We start from the raw sequence: 14,672 nt of genomic DNA, 5'->3' as shown, positions 1-14,672 counted from the left end.
AAAAAAAAGCATGCTCATCTAATCGTCCTTTCAAACTGGTCCCTCCCCCAGGGTCCAAGAATAGGCCTGACTCATCTCTGTAAGCACGAAGGAGACAATGTCTTCCCCTGACTCCTAAATGCCACAGAACGGAGTGGACCGAGCAGCTGGGAGAATGATCGGTCCCAACGGTGACAGGTTCTTGTTTATTTATCCTGAAACCAGCTTCCTCCTATTTTTGCACTCCAGGCTGTGCAAAGAGGGATCCATCCCTTTGCACAGAATAAGTGCTCATTTGTTTTTCCAGTGCCATGTCAATGAAACACTTTCTCCCTCCATGCCAAAGGACAAAACTGAGCTCCTTAAGATTTTCGAACAGTGCGCTACAGTGTTATAGATGGAGATATTTTGAAAGGGAAGGCAAATCTAAAAGTACATGCATGCTCCAAGAAAGTCTTTCAAAACTCTGACAAAAAGACCCAAGACAACACATCTATTATATGACTGGTGTGGAATGAACTTTTTTAAAATGAAATAGAGTTGGAAATGAATTCAAAATTTTGCTGTGTTTTCTAAAGGTAAAAACTTGGAAGCACATACTTGGGAACACATATCATTTTGGGAGAGAAATCCTGCAATTATTTTCTGTGAATGAAAAGCAATAAACAAGCACAAACTTGTGTTGTTTTATAATTTGAAAACTGTTCTAAAATTATGTGACAATCATTTTCCATATAAATACAGACAATGATTGTCACATGTAATTTTAGAATTTAAGAAAGTGGCACCTCTCTTTTATTCTATTTATAGAACAATACAGGCAAATTGCAGAATATCTGGAAAACCAACACAAAAAACTGTATAGAAGAAAATGAAATGCCTAAAATCCCCTACCCTGTGAGGGTCACTATGACCTTATAATGAATATTTCCCAGGTCATTACAATTATTTTAAAATATAAATTCTTGAATTTTATAAATATTTCACTACTTTATCCTTTGTCTGGATATTTTTTAATGAAAACTTACCTTATTTATCAATATTTAATTTAACAGATGTTATTCAGAATTTTTGGAAAATGTGACTTCTTTTTTCATCAGCAAGTACTAACTGAACATTTACTCTGGTTAGAACATACCACCAGACGAGGTACAGATATGTAGGAAAAATCTAATAATTCGTTGGTGACCTTGGTATATATCTGGTAGTTTATAAAACCGCTCGATTTTGGAAGTGCAGTGAAACAGACTACCAGATGCACAGTGAGTCTCTGAGCACTGAGATCAGAGGAACAGGTTGATCAGAGTGAGATGGGTTAACAAAACGTACTCACTGCCACACACATATTCTGCCATAAAACCAGTCAAATAGGAAATAGGAACAAAATACCAGTGCTCATAATACTTGATTTTATTCAGAAGCACTGCTTTCATTCTTGATATACTGCCCACTCTGTTTTCACTTTGGCTCTGAAAATGTGGGCATTGTTCATTCACGTGGCAGAATCAGACCAGGCAAATGGGAACATCATGAGAGGGAAAAACAACAACAGAGCTTGAACAGGAGGCGGCGTTTTGGAAATAAAATGTTTACCACAGAAGACTCAATGCATCTTTGAGCTCTCCACACGTATGACTAATTTAAATAAGTTAAGAAGAGAGGACACTCACTTCTTTCCTTTCTCTTCCCTTTCAGAAATGTAAGCAATGCCGAGAAACCTTTCCTGCTGCGTCAGCCCAGTGTCCTGTTTGGACCAGAGCAGGAGGACACTCACGAAACACCCCAGCACTATGCAGCCCACTAGCATACCCAGCACCTAGTATGGACTCAGCATGGGCCATAGGCTCTTTAAAAATTTAATAGACAGGTGATGGATGAATTAATGAATTCAATTCTTCAATTGAATGAAGAATCAAAAATGCACAAGTAGATGCTTGTGTCATTTAAAGAAAGGAGGGAAGAAAAATAACATTGCCTATCCACCTGCAGTATGCCCTGTGGCTAACATCAGGGAGATCAGAAAAGGCTTCCGAAAGGAGGGGGGATTTGAGTTGGATTTTGAAGGATGTCTGGGTTTGGTCATGTATGAATTTACAGGTGAGGGTACAGTTGGAGCAGATACGGCAGAAAGAAATCTCAGAGTGTGTGAACAATGAACATTCATTTTAGGCTGGTTTACTTTTACAACTTCCAATATATATGGTTTTCTATTAAAGCTAAGGAAGTTTTTGTATGAAGGAGAGCTTACCTAATGAAAATAGGTTTTCTTTGAATGTAGTGTCATTTATGTATGTTTGAGGTATATCTGTCTATATACATGTCTGTCTCTATGCATACCCACAAACATGCGTTATGTATATATTTTTCTTTTATGCCAGCATGTAGCAGTTCATGCAGTTTGTTACCCACATTGATCTATTCCCCACCTGCTTTCTCCTCAGAATTTGTGTAGTTTGAATACCATGAGATGCAATAGAGTCTAGTTAAAAGACTTTGATATTCCATATTTCTAAATGAAAGTCTAGATGAGTAGGTTATAGATGTGAATTATGGGCAATCCCATCTTTCTGAGCCTCGACGTTTTCATCTATACAGTGGGGAGAACAATATCTCTTGCACAAGGTTTGTAAGAATCCAAAGCACTTTGTTAATTATATGTATCTGCCTTATATCCCCACATAGATGATTAAAAAAAAAACTAACTAAAAGATCCTATCTCAGAAGATGAGTTAGCACACTTAAATGAGATGCATGAGATACATATATTTTTCTTTAGGATCTTTCGTATTATCAAAAATTTCTTCAATGAACCTGTGTTGCTTTCATAATAAAAAGCTGTAGTTTTTTTTTAAAAAAAATCCCTTTGCAAGTGCTAAAACATTACAAATTGCTACACAACTCAGCTGTGAAATTTTTGTTCTTGCACATATTCTCTAGCTATTTGATTTGTATCTAATTGTCATTCCCCCAACCCACCAAACCTGGCTTGCAAAAAGTCCTCGCCTCATACTTCTTTATTTTTCATGTCTCCCAGAATGTCTGGCCTAATACTGCGCCAACAGCAGGTGCACAATGAATGCTTATTGAAATGAATAGGTATTATATAAAAACCTCTTTGCAAAACCACTTGGGAGAAGCAGCTGCCTGGGCAGCCAGCGACACTCAGTCAGGCATCTTGGCCATCAAGCCTGCTCAGGGGCAGGTGGGCAACCCAAGGCTTTCCTGGCAGGAACAGGGCAGCCTGGCGGCTGACTTCATCTTCTGCCAGCTCAGCTGTCAGGAAAGTGCAGCTGAATGCTTAGAAAATGTAATAGTTTCTTGAAGGAGTTTCTAGGTCTGATTTGACCTAGATGACTATGTTATCTATTTATCTGTGAATAGTTGGGCCATTTATTTCTTGATAGCACCTAATGGTATCAGTTTCCTATTGTTGCTTTAACAAATGACCACAACCTTCATGTCTTAAAACAACACAAATTTACTATCTTACAGTTCTGAAGGTCTGAGGTCTATGATGGCTGCATCCCTTCTGGAGGCTTTTGGGAATCATTCATTGCCTTATCTTTTGTAGCCTCTGGCTGCCAGCAGTTTTTGGCTCACAGCCCTGCCTTATTCTGACCCTTACGTCTGTTGTCACATCTCTTTCTCTGCCTCTCCTGCCTCTTTTTTTCACATATAAGGACCCTTATAATGGATCATTCAGTTTACTCTCCCCATTATAAGATTCTTTATTCTCATAGTCGAAATTCCTTTTGTCACATGAGGTAACATATTCACTGGTTCCAGGGATTAAAATTCACACAACTTGGTGGTATTATTATTTTTTTTAAATATATTTTATTGATTTTTCACAGAGAGGATGGGAGAGGGATAGTTAGAAACATCGATGAGAGAGAAACATCTATCAGCTGCCTCCTGCACACCCCCCAATGGGGGTGTGCCCGCAACCAAGGTACATGCCCTTAGCCGAAATCGAACCTGGAACCTTTTAGTCTGCAGGCCAATGCTCTATCCCCTGAGCCAAATCGGTTAGGGCAGGGGTATTATTCTGCCTACCACAATAACCTACTCCTTACTACCGCCCCACGTGCTCATATTTACTCATGGAAATAAGACAAAACCTTGGAAATGATTCCATGTTTGTTCACGGACATGAAGACCAATCCTTTGTCTTTCTTGCACTCATCTTCTACCTTTGCTCAGAATCAGGGAGACCAGTAGCCTGTGATAGAACTACAGTGGTCTGAAGTTTTTATTTCCAGATGAAAGACTATTAGAACATCACTTTCCCTGAAACTGGCATATTATTGTACTGACTGATCACTTACTCACCTCTTTCTGCTTCTTGCCCCTGAGAGCCACGTTGCTGTTGTTGTTGCTCTCCCGGAGGGAGTCCACGGTGTCTCCATACAGCAGCTTGATGGCCCTGACCAGCCGGGCACAGGAGCGGCTGTGGTGCAGGTAGCAGTGTGGGTGGCAGTAGTCAACATGGGTGCAGATAAAGCTTTGCTGATTGCACAGCAAGATCATGACCTGAAACACAGACGTCACTGAGACTCAACCATGCCACCAGAGTGCACACAAATTAGGAACATATATGTGGGGTGGGAGGTGGAAACTGAGGACGTCAATGTTCCTTGATGGGTCCTGAAACCACAATGATTCAGTAATTCCCATAAGAGAACAAAGAGGTATAAGCCTTATATACTCGGCTATTTTTGCTACCTCCATTCACACTTGATAGAAAGATCTTTTTTTTTTTTAAATATATTTTATTGATTTTTTACAGAGAGGAAGGGAGAGTGATAGAGAGTTAGAAACATCGATGAGAGAGAAACATCGATCAGCTGCCTCCTGCACATCTCCCACTGGGGATGTGCCCGCAACCCAGGTACATGCCCTTGACCGGAATCAAACCTGGGACCCTTCAGTCTGCAAGCCGACGCTCTATCCACTGAGCCAAACCGGTTTTGGCAATAGAAAGATCTTTTGAAACAAAAAACGTTTGTAATCTTTAAAAACTTAAAACGATTATTTTGAAGAATATGATTTCCATATATTTTCAAATGAAGATTCTGACCTTGAAATACATCACACTATTTTTTCAGCTTTTCTATTTCGGAAGGAGCCAGATAGAAGAGCATAAACTGATGAGAAGTTCTGCCCTAAGGGATTTGGTTGACCTTTGATAGCTATGGGATGGTCTTTAACTCCAGCCCCCCCTTTATGGAACTTGAACACAGTCCTGCATCTTCCACCCTAACCTATGACCTTCAGCTGGGCCTTGAACTCCACTGTAGAGTTTTCTTTCCTCTCTCCACAAATTAACATTTTTCTTTGTCTTTTAGGCCATTCTAGCACCTTACTTGTGGCTTGATATGGCTCAAATCCTCACATCTCCTAGACTTCCTAAGTTAGGTTCCAGAACTCAGTTGATTTAAAATAGTTGTAAGCTAAGGAGTGAACTCTTCAGTGCCTTCCCCAAAGGCACTAGCATTCCTAGAGCCACATGGTTAGTCACATATGCATAGAGCAATCCTCTAGATGCTTCCACCCTTCCTGAAACTAGAACCCACCCCAAACCCTAACCTGGGAGAGACTACGTGCCAGACTGGATGGAGAGCAGACTCAAGACCAGCACCATGACCTTGCTCTCAGTATCTGTGATAACCTGTATAAAGCTGGTCATGATGCCTTGCCTGTGCCACTCAAGCTGTGTTGACTACCAATCTGGCCTAGCCATTCATGATTTTTCCCTGACTTAAGGTGACCCAAAAGTCAACCATAACAAAGAACCCTTGGTCTTAGTTAAACTTAAAAAGAATAGTACCCAGCAGAACACCACGCATAGTGAATACTGAGAGGTTCCACTGAAATATAAGCCTCTGGTTTTTCTTGAAGACTAAATTGGATTGATGGCTTTAGTATAATCTTTTGTCCTCCCATCATGGATCAATGCCCAAAGAAATTGATCTCAGATTCCTACTCACATGAAGCCACGACATGTTCCTGTGGTAATTCTCCTCTGTGCCGGCAGTACTCATTCCTTCTGGCTCGATGCTGGGCTCGCTTGCACTCCACGGACTCCCTTCTTCAAAAGAAAAATACCAAGAGAGGGTTATGTTGTTCGGTCTCCTTGGAGAGCACGTTGGTATGGTACAATTCTCCATGCTTTTGAATCCTAGGGCAGACTACCATGGCCCAGTGGGTTTCAGGGCATAGCCTCGATTTTAGTGGAGGAATATTAATAGGAGCTGTTCCCTTCACCATCAGCTATACTGGCAATTACAAAGACATTTATGACCCCTGTTAAGGTGGCTTCCATGTTTAGACATGGGAGCAGAGAAAAAACAGGGTCAAGTCCTTGAATTGCTGAGATGAGCAAGTTATTGGGTGAGTGTGCCCAAATGCATTCCAGACTGCCCAGACCTCGCAGGTAGGGTTGAATAGGGACACCAACCAACCTGCAGTGGCCACCCAGAGTGCTACTGCCCCCTCCACTGCTGTGCCTATGGCTGGTGCTACTGTCCCTAACACCACCTGGCTTTACTGGCAGAGCTATTTCAAAGATGGGCAGGTGCCTTGGAAAAATGAAGGGAATTTGAAAGCAAATGTGTCTAATTTGAAAGCAAATGTGGACAAAAAGGATTTCCTTCTGTGGGAACGTATGCAGGAGACACCGCTCAGGAATTCACTACTTAGTATACTAAACAATGAAGCTTTGTCCTCAAATCTAAAAGCTTTCTTGGGTTTTCTCTATGACAAAACTATGCTTCTACCCTGGCTATTTTGACTCAACTGATCAGGCTTAATTGACCAATTCAATTAATTGAATATCCATGCCCCCCGCCCCCAAACTAATTGATGATATTGTTTCAGTTTCAAACCTGTACCAAAAGAAGTCATGGGGTTTCTTCTATTGTCTCCTTAAAACATAAGCTAAATCTTAACACATAAATTATCTATTTTCAAAGGCAAGGGTCCATGGGTGTAGAAACGTTTCCTATTTTAAACTCACTTCAAATAGATATGTCAGCTGCTATTTCGCAGGCTGGTTGGTCATTTATCGATAGTTCCTGACTGATTTCTGAAACAATTTCACCTAGAAAGGAGATCTTTCTCTTTTGCTACTCATATAGGGACTGAATGACAAAGAAAGTGTGCTTCAACTTTTACTTAATAGTTAAATTCCAGACAGTTAGTGAGTCCTATCAGCATGCCTGCTTAACCTTCTTAAATTAAGATGATAACCAGAGCCTATAGGACTAACACATTTTGGGATTCAGAGTCTCTTTGGATCCTACAGTGACAAGCTCCATCCCCAATGCTCTGGTTGTATCAAGACCTCACCTTCAGGTGTTTATCTTTAGAGCATCCCTTCAGAGTAGGCATGGAGCACATAGAATTATTCCCATTGTTTAGAGGGAGAAAAATTCCTGAGACACTGACTTGCTGAAGGTCACTAACTGTCAGCTCTAGACAATCACCCTTCTCTGATATTTTGGTTGCTTTTAATGTGAAATATAGACTTTAAAACATAGAGGACCTTTAGCTAGCTGTCCCCAAGGGAATACCTATGTCTTGCTTTAAAGAAACATCTGGATTTCAAAAAACTGCCCCTGTCACTAAAGTGTCTTCTCTCCCAAATAGATACTCTACGTCCTCATTCCTCAAACTGTGGACCTTGACTGGCAGCGTCAGCTTTACGTCTAGACTCTCAGGCTCCCACCCCAGACTGAAACAGAATCTGTATCTTATCAAAACTCCCAGGTGACCCATGTGCCCACTAAGGGTTGGGCAGCCCTGCTCTAAGGGTAGTATGGTTTTCAGACTGAATGAATGGTTTAACTTATGGCTCTGCCCTCCACCTTTGGATGCGTAAGAAAATGGACTTTGGCTGTTTCAGGATTTGGGCCCTGTCTTCCTACCCCCCACGTCCCTGCACACCCCACTCCTCTCTGTTACCTAGGTCAGTGACAGTGTCCCTGCTCTGGGACAGCTGCAGCTCCTCAGCCTCAGACTCTGAGTCCTGCCGTGATAACTTGCTGCTCTTTAAGCTGCCGACCCGGCGAATGCTGGACAAGGAACCCCCCTTCTTCACTTGGAAACTGCGGGTTCCTTTAATCTGGAGCAGGCGGGAGCCTCCTATCCTGTTCTTCCTGCTGGGAACTGCATTGAAAGAATAAAATAGGGCTTTTCCCCCCTTAGGGTTCCCCAGCCAGTGTGAGGTCCAAGCTCTCTCCAGCTCGTCCCTGGACGGCCTCCTCCCTGGTGACCTGGATGGGCATCGTGTCTGGACAAGGAGCTTCCCCCACGCCCACAGTCAGGCGGGTTTGCTGGGCAGGCAGGAGGCTGGGCCCACCAGGAAGGGCTGGTGCAGCTTCTTTCTTGGACACATAGCTCATCGGTGCTGGGAACAGCCTGCTCCCTTGCTGGCCCAGGGTTCACAAGCATGAGTGTGCCCTTGCTAGGACTGTTAGTACATTTACATCACATTATGGCTTGACTCAACAGAACCACAAACCATTTGCTTTTGTTTTTCTTTTGAAATGGAACCTGCAGAGTCACGTGAGTGATGCAAACCCCTTCCTTTTGGAATACCTCATTAAGAAATAAAAACAAGAGACGCTTCGCTCTCCAACAGTCAGCAGTGGGTTCCGCTCGGCTCGTCAGCAGAGGCACTAAAGGGTCTGTTTCACTGGGGTGCTTTGGGTGAACATGAGTGGGACATGGATCCATTCCCAATGCACCTAGTGATTTCATAGCATCCTCCTCTCAGTAGAAGGCTTGGTGAGATGTGAGTCCAAATGTTGCAACACCCTGAGCCAACCTTACAGTCTCTATCTACCAAGGAGAACATGCATTATTCATCTTTCGTGGTCTGGAAGAAACAGTCATCAGTGAGGAAAATAAAAGGGTAACAAAAAACATGTTAAATCTTTAAAACCTACTTTTTAAACCCAAAGCACCCTTACTTCTCATTGTCATAGACACACCTCTTTCCTTTCCTTTTGAAGATGTGGTGTGGGCACACACTGATTTTTGTAAGGGTGGAATAGCGTTTGCAGAGCCTAAAGTCATTATCACGAGGGGGTCATTTTTGTAAGCTTTCCTTATTAAGACATGAACAAGATTTCAAATGAATTATTTATGGCATAGCTGTGAATATTTTTTAAACTCCCTATAGAGAAGATTGCATTTTAGTCTCGCGTTTCTCACTCACAGGAGAGTTAAGCTGTGACTGGGACAGAACTCACACAGCTCTGTAAGATGTTAACTAAATGTTTACTTTTAATGCCATGTAAAGGAGTCCAGAATAATTTCTGTTGAATAATGTGAAATGTTTAATCTTTGATTTACTCTTGTAATTGAGAAGGATGAAAATGATCACCATTCAGCTGGCAAAGACCTCATGGAGCTCAATGGACACATCTGGACAGAAGTTCACATCTGAAGAAAAATTCTTGCAGCACAGTTGGATAAGTTCCATAAAGACTAGAGACCATACTACTCTATTTTAATTATAGCACACAACTCATCCACTGTATTTCTTCCATATTTATTTTTAGGCTTAACTGGGACTTTATGACCTACCTGAAATAAATTTGAAATAGAATATAATTGTCATTTTTAGTGACCATTAATACAATTTCATGTCAAAGTATATTGGGAAGTAGAGAAAAAGATTAGAGTTTTTTTCTTAATTTGTATAGAGGTATACTTTAACATTGTTGGCTGATTTCATAATGCAACCTGTTCTATCCCCAAGGGTAACTGGAGACAACACTGAAAAATTGGTGTTCAGAATTATGTCATTGACTTAAAACAGGAAAAAATAAAAGAACTCATGGACACGAACAATAGTGTGGTGTCTGTGGAAGGGGTGTGGAGGTGTAAAAGGGTATGGGGGGATAAATGGTAATTGAAAAAAATAAAACAAAATAGAGAAAAAAGGAATATGGCATCGATTATTTATAGAGGACACAGCAATTAGAATTCGGATTTGGTATTGTTCATGAAAAACATTAGTTGAGATTGCACAGTATTGAATTTTAGTCCTTATCTCCATGACAACAAGAACTACCATGAAAGTGACACAAATTTATCTAAATTAAACATCTCTTTATCCCTTTTTTCTCATCTCACATTTTATCCATTAGCAAGTCCTGCTGGCTCCACACATCAAAATTTTATAGGGCTTTGAAAGCCCCATCACCTATTCCCCAGGCTAATGTAACTAGCTAACTGCTCCCCTTTCCCCCCACTCCCACAGATAGACTCATCTTTTAAATACATAAATCATAAATACACATATTATATTACTGTTCTGGTCAAAACCTGCCAACAACTCTCTGATACACAAAGTGGAATTAAATTTCTAAACATATCTACAGACCCCATTTAATTGCCCTCTGACCCCATCCCTCCTACCACCTTTCCCCCCTCATTCTTTTCCAACCATGTCGGCCTTTTTGCCTTCTTCAAGTGCTCCAGGCTCATTCCTGCACGAGAGCCTTGTTCTCATGGCTGTCGCTGGAAAACTCCTCCCTTTGCATGACTGGCTCCTTCACATGATACATGTCTCTTCTCAGCATCACTGATGGGGTCCTTCTCTAAACAACAGTCCCCCCAACTCTAGGTTACTACCAATTCTCTGACCCTAATTTGTTTTTTTATACAACTCATCTCTATTAAAAAGTATGTAGTGTTACTCCCCATTATGTTATTAACTTTTAGCTAATATAAACTAAAACATATGTAGGAAAATTTTCCTCTTCATGGCTTTTTCTGAAAACGTGTAATAGTGCCTCACATTCAGTAGGTGCTCAATAGATGATTGTCCACTGATCAGAAATGTCTTGTGCATTGGAATACCTATCTTGGTTTGTATTTGGAATCTGGGTGAAATGGTTTGACAGACCCTGCTTGGAGATTTTAGGCAGAAATTTTTAGTTTAAAAATTATTTCACATTAGTTTTCCTCCGTAGTGTCTGAATTGTCCCCAGGTTGTTTATTTCAAGAACTTACATTTTTTGCTTTAATATAAACAGATGGTATGAACATTTAAATAAAACTTTTATCATCTAAGTAAGCAGGGTCCTCATGGTCCCCATTTTCACATTGATTTAGCAGCTGAAATCTACTTATCAAAAGGATTAAGGAGCCCTAACCAGTTTGGCTCAGTGGATAGAGCGTCAGCCTGTGGACTCAAAGGTCCCAGGTTAGATTCCGGTCAAGGGCTTGTACCTTGGTTGCGGGCACATCCCCAGTAGGGAGTGTGCAGGAGGCAGCTGATCGATGTTTCTCTCTCATCGATGTTTCTAACTCTCTATCCCTCTCTCTTCCTCTCTGTAAAAAATCAATAAAATATATATTTTTAAAAAAATTAAAAAGAAATTGCACAAAGAAAAAAAAGGATTAAGGAATACTTAGGAATCTTAAGGAGATTGTTGCTAAGTGGTAAATGATATTTTATGGATATGTTTTCATTTATTTATAGTGTCAGTCTTCTGCGCTTCACTTATTAAACAACTTTCATATATTAACATGGCTATTCTATGAAAAGAAAAAATACTAAGCATTTGTGTCTTTGAATATTAAGAGCAATTTATACAACAGTAATCATTAAAGTGTCCTTAAAATTAACCTGTTATTTTATTTTTTAAAATGGTGTAGAATTTACTCAGCTCAAGTTTAACTATGTCAGTATTAGAAATTTTTATTTCAGCAACTTTAATAATTAGCATAATAACTTTGAATGGACCAAAAAAATCCCCTTGGGCTATGCTTAGAAGATGGAAGCTTCTCTTCATATGTGGTTATCCTTATCTGAAGCAGGAATATTTGAAAATATATTGACTTGGTACTTCTTCACGTGCAGAAATTGCTAAGATTTGACTATAATAATATTTGGTTCACCATAAGTTCATTATGATGTAACAATTACTCCCATTTTGAAAATGCCATGACTACAATCTTGAAATATTAGAAAATAATTCTGTGTATGTCCATTCCATGAAAGGTTTTAAAGTCTTTAAAGATTTGATGTTTTCTCTATTTAGGGCTATTCCTTTCAAGATTGTTCATTCCTTAAATCATCAAACATTCATGGAGTCGTTGTCTATTGGACACTAGAAAGTACTAAGTCCATAAAATCATCTTGGACTCGTTTTACAAATGTGCTGACGGTCTTTTAATTGAAATTCACTAGGAGAACATTGACGTGCAGTGGAATTTAAGGAACAACAATCAGATAGAGAAGTTAAAAGTTTAAAGGCGTCTCTAGAGAGCAACTTAAAACTTTGCAATCTTTACTTTAGCTCATGATATTTTAAAAAAAGACATTTACTGTGTGCCTATTATGTGCCAAGTTCTGAGTTTATGTTTTATTTGCGTAGTCTCATTTAAAGCTTTCAGCATCACAATAGGGTGTTATTAACCCAATTTTACAGAGACGAAAAATGGTACTTAGGGGGTAAGTAACTTGGACAAGGTCACACAGCTAGTGACTATATCTTAGCAATTTAAGGTGCACATTTTGTCACATTTTAACATACCGGAAATGGACATTTGTCTTACAGTTGGAAAAAAAACTTAGCATCCCTGGTGCCATGTGGCAGTTGTGACACTGTTGTTGCTTGTACCCATGTGAACATCTAAAGCAGCGGTTCTCAACCTGTGGGTCATGACCCCTTTGGCGGTCGAACGACCCTTTCACGGGGGTCGCCTAAGACCAGCCTGCATATCAGATATTTACATTACGATTCATAACAGTCGCAACTTTACAGTTATGAAGTAGCAACGAAAATAATTTTATAGTTGGGTCACAACATGCGGAGCTGTATTTAAAGGGCCAGGAGGTTGAGAGCCACTGATCTAAAGCATCAGCAACTAACTTTACAGAATGAGTATCAGTGTCTTTTAACTCCAAGAAGCAAAATGGTAGCTGGGTGGATGAGTGCGTGAGATGTCCATTAGATGTGTTTGGCAATATTCCAGAAGCAGGAATTGAAGGTAGGCTAACTTCATACAACTGAATATTTCCTTAAGTACCTAGCACCAATAGCTTTACTCCTTTTAGAGATTAATTTGAAAATGATGTATTCTTAACATTCTGATGACTCACAGGACATCATCCTTTAAAAAAAAAATCATGGACATTGACAATTCGGAGTTGAAAAGTGATTAAGAAATTTGAACTCTGAATTGAGGATAGTTTAGAAACCCTTTGACCAGCTTAAAGGTTTACCTTTTTTTGGCTGCACAAGAATGATATATACTGAAAATAAATTTTTTCATCTAATTAAGTCTGAAATTCTATTTCGATAAGAATGAAACACAGCCTAACCGGTTTGGCTCAGTGGATAGAGCGTCGGCCTGCGGACTCAAGGGTCCCAGGTTCAATTCCGGTCAAGGGCATGTACCTTGGTTGCAGGCACATCCCCAATGTGGCATGTGCAGGAGGTGGCTGATCAATGTTTCTCTCTTAACGATGTTTCTAACTCTCTATCCCTCTCCCTTCCTCTCTGTAAAAAAATTAATAAAATATATTTTTTAAAAAAATTATAAAAAAAAGAATAAAACACAAACTAAGCAATAAGAAAGTATTGTGTAAGCGCTGAATGGGAACATTTTTCCTTTCTATTGGTATGTAATGTTTCATCGCGTAAATGATGGCATCTTGGAGTCAATGAAATACGGAGAGCTGCTGAGCTGGAATTAGAACCTGAGCCTCTCTTACTGAAGCGTCCAACTCCCAACCAGAATGGTTTCCTACCTCATTGTATGGACACAGTACTGTACGGAGCCATCTTTGGGTAAACAATTCCGTAGGTTAGACCCCAGACCAAATATTCTACAAGAAACCCTGAAACATGAAACAATCCTTGCTTTTCCGTACCTTTCTTCTCCTCACCACCTGCGTCGGATTTGAGGGTGTGGCTACTACTGTGCAGGGAATCCTTTGAGTCTTCATTTTCATCCAGGACCCCGGCAAAGCTGATCTTCCTTTCGTATCTGTGTCGGTCCAACTCAGGATCCAGACGAAGCCTGCAGCTCTCCAGGTCCTGAAATGTCAGCGAGGAGCACATGAATGCTGGCAACTCCCAGCGCTGCAGTGGTCTCCTGGCAAACCTCCCTTGGTTTTGAATTGCATAGAATTGCACTTAAACAGCCCCATTTACCTTTACCTAATGCAAATTGTAGACTGTAGCCATAATAATATTCATTGAGTTTAAAAAACAAAAACAAAAGACTTCTCTAACTCAGTTTTTCACTTTTTCTCACATGCCTCACCTTCCAAAAGCACAGACCTCATTCCAAATTTAGAACAAACTTACCTTCTAATTCTTTGTGCATGGTTTTAACTAAAATTGGTATTTACCTGTTTATTAAATAATTATGTATTGAGTATAAATGTGTTAGTACTGGGTGATAAAAAGAAGTGGTTCTTGTCCTAAAGAAAGTCAGAATCCCAAGGTAGAGAGTGAGGAGGCCAACAAGTGATGAATTCCAAGGCAGAGAGACAGAGTAGGAGCTTAGAAATCATGCTTGGAGGTCGTGGTTGGCAGAACAATGACCTTCCAGAGATGTTCATGCCTTGGTCCAGTGGTTCTCAACCTTCCTAAGGCCACGGCCCTTTCATATAGCTCCTCATGTTGTGGTGCCCCCCAATTTCATTGTTACAAATTGAA

General features: G+C 40.3%; 1 protein-coding gene across 5 annotated transcripts in view; it reads right to left on the bottom strand.

The window, feature by feature from the left end:
* Positions 1-14,672, bottom strand: part of UNC80 (unc-80 homolog, NALCN channel complex subunit) — a 175,753-nt gene that overhangs the window by 70,215 nt on the left and 90,866 nt on the right. For 3 of the 5 annotated variants that reach the window (XM_081095147.1, XM_081095148.1, XM_081095149.1), the window contains exons 26-29: positions 13,880-14,045; positions 7,945-8,148; positions 5,970-6,070; positions 4,312-4,512 (exon numbers count right to left, since the gene is read on the bottom strand). In XM_081095147.1, the coding sequence (XP_080951273.1) occupies positions 4,312-4,512; positions 5,970-6,070; positions 7,945-8,148; positions 13,880-14,045 (672 nt within the window). The remainder of the gene's footprint in view (positions 1-4,311; positions 4,513-5,969; positions 6,071-7,944; positions 8,149-13,879; positions 14,046-14,672) is intronic. The other 2 variants (XM_081095145.1, XM_081095146.1) reach the window with 1 other exon arrangement.

This window comes from Myotis nattereri, assembly GCF_964212035.1.
Source record: "Myotis nattereri genome assembly, chromosome: 7".
Taxonomy (NCBI): Eukaryota; Metazoa; Chordata; class Mammalia; order Chiroptera; family Vespertilionidae; genus Myotis; species Myotis nattereri.
The sequence above is the reverse complement of the archived record's forward strand: the minus strand, read 5'-3'. Positions and strand labels throughout refer to the sequence as shown.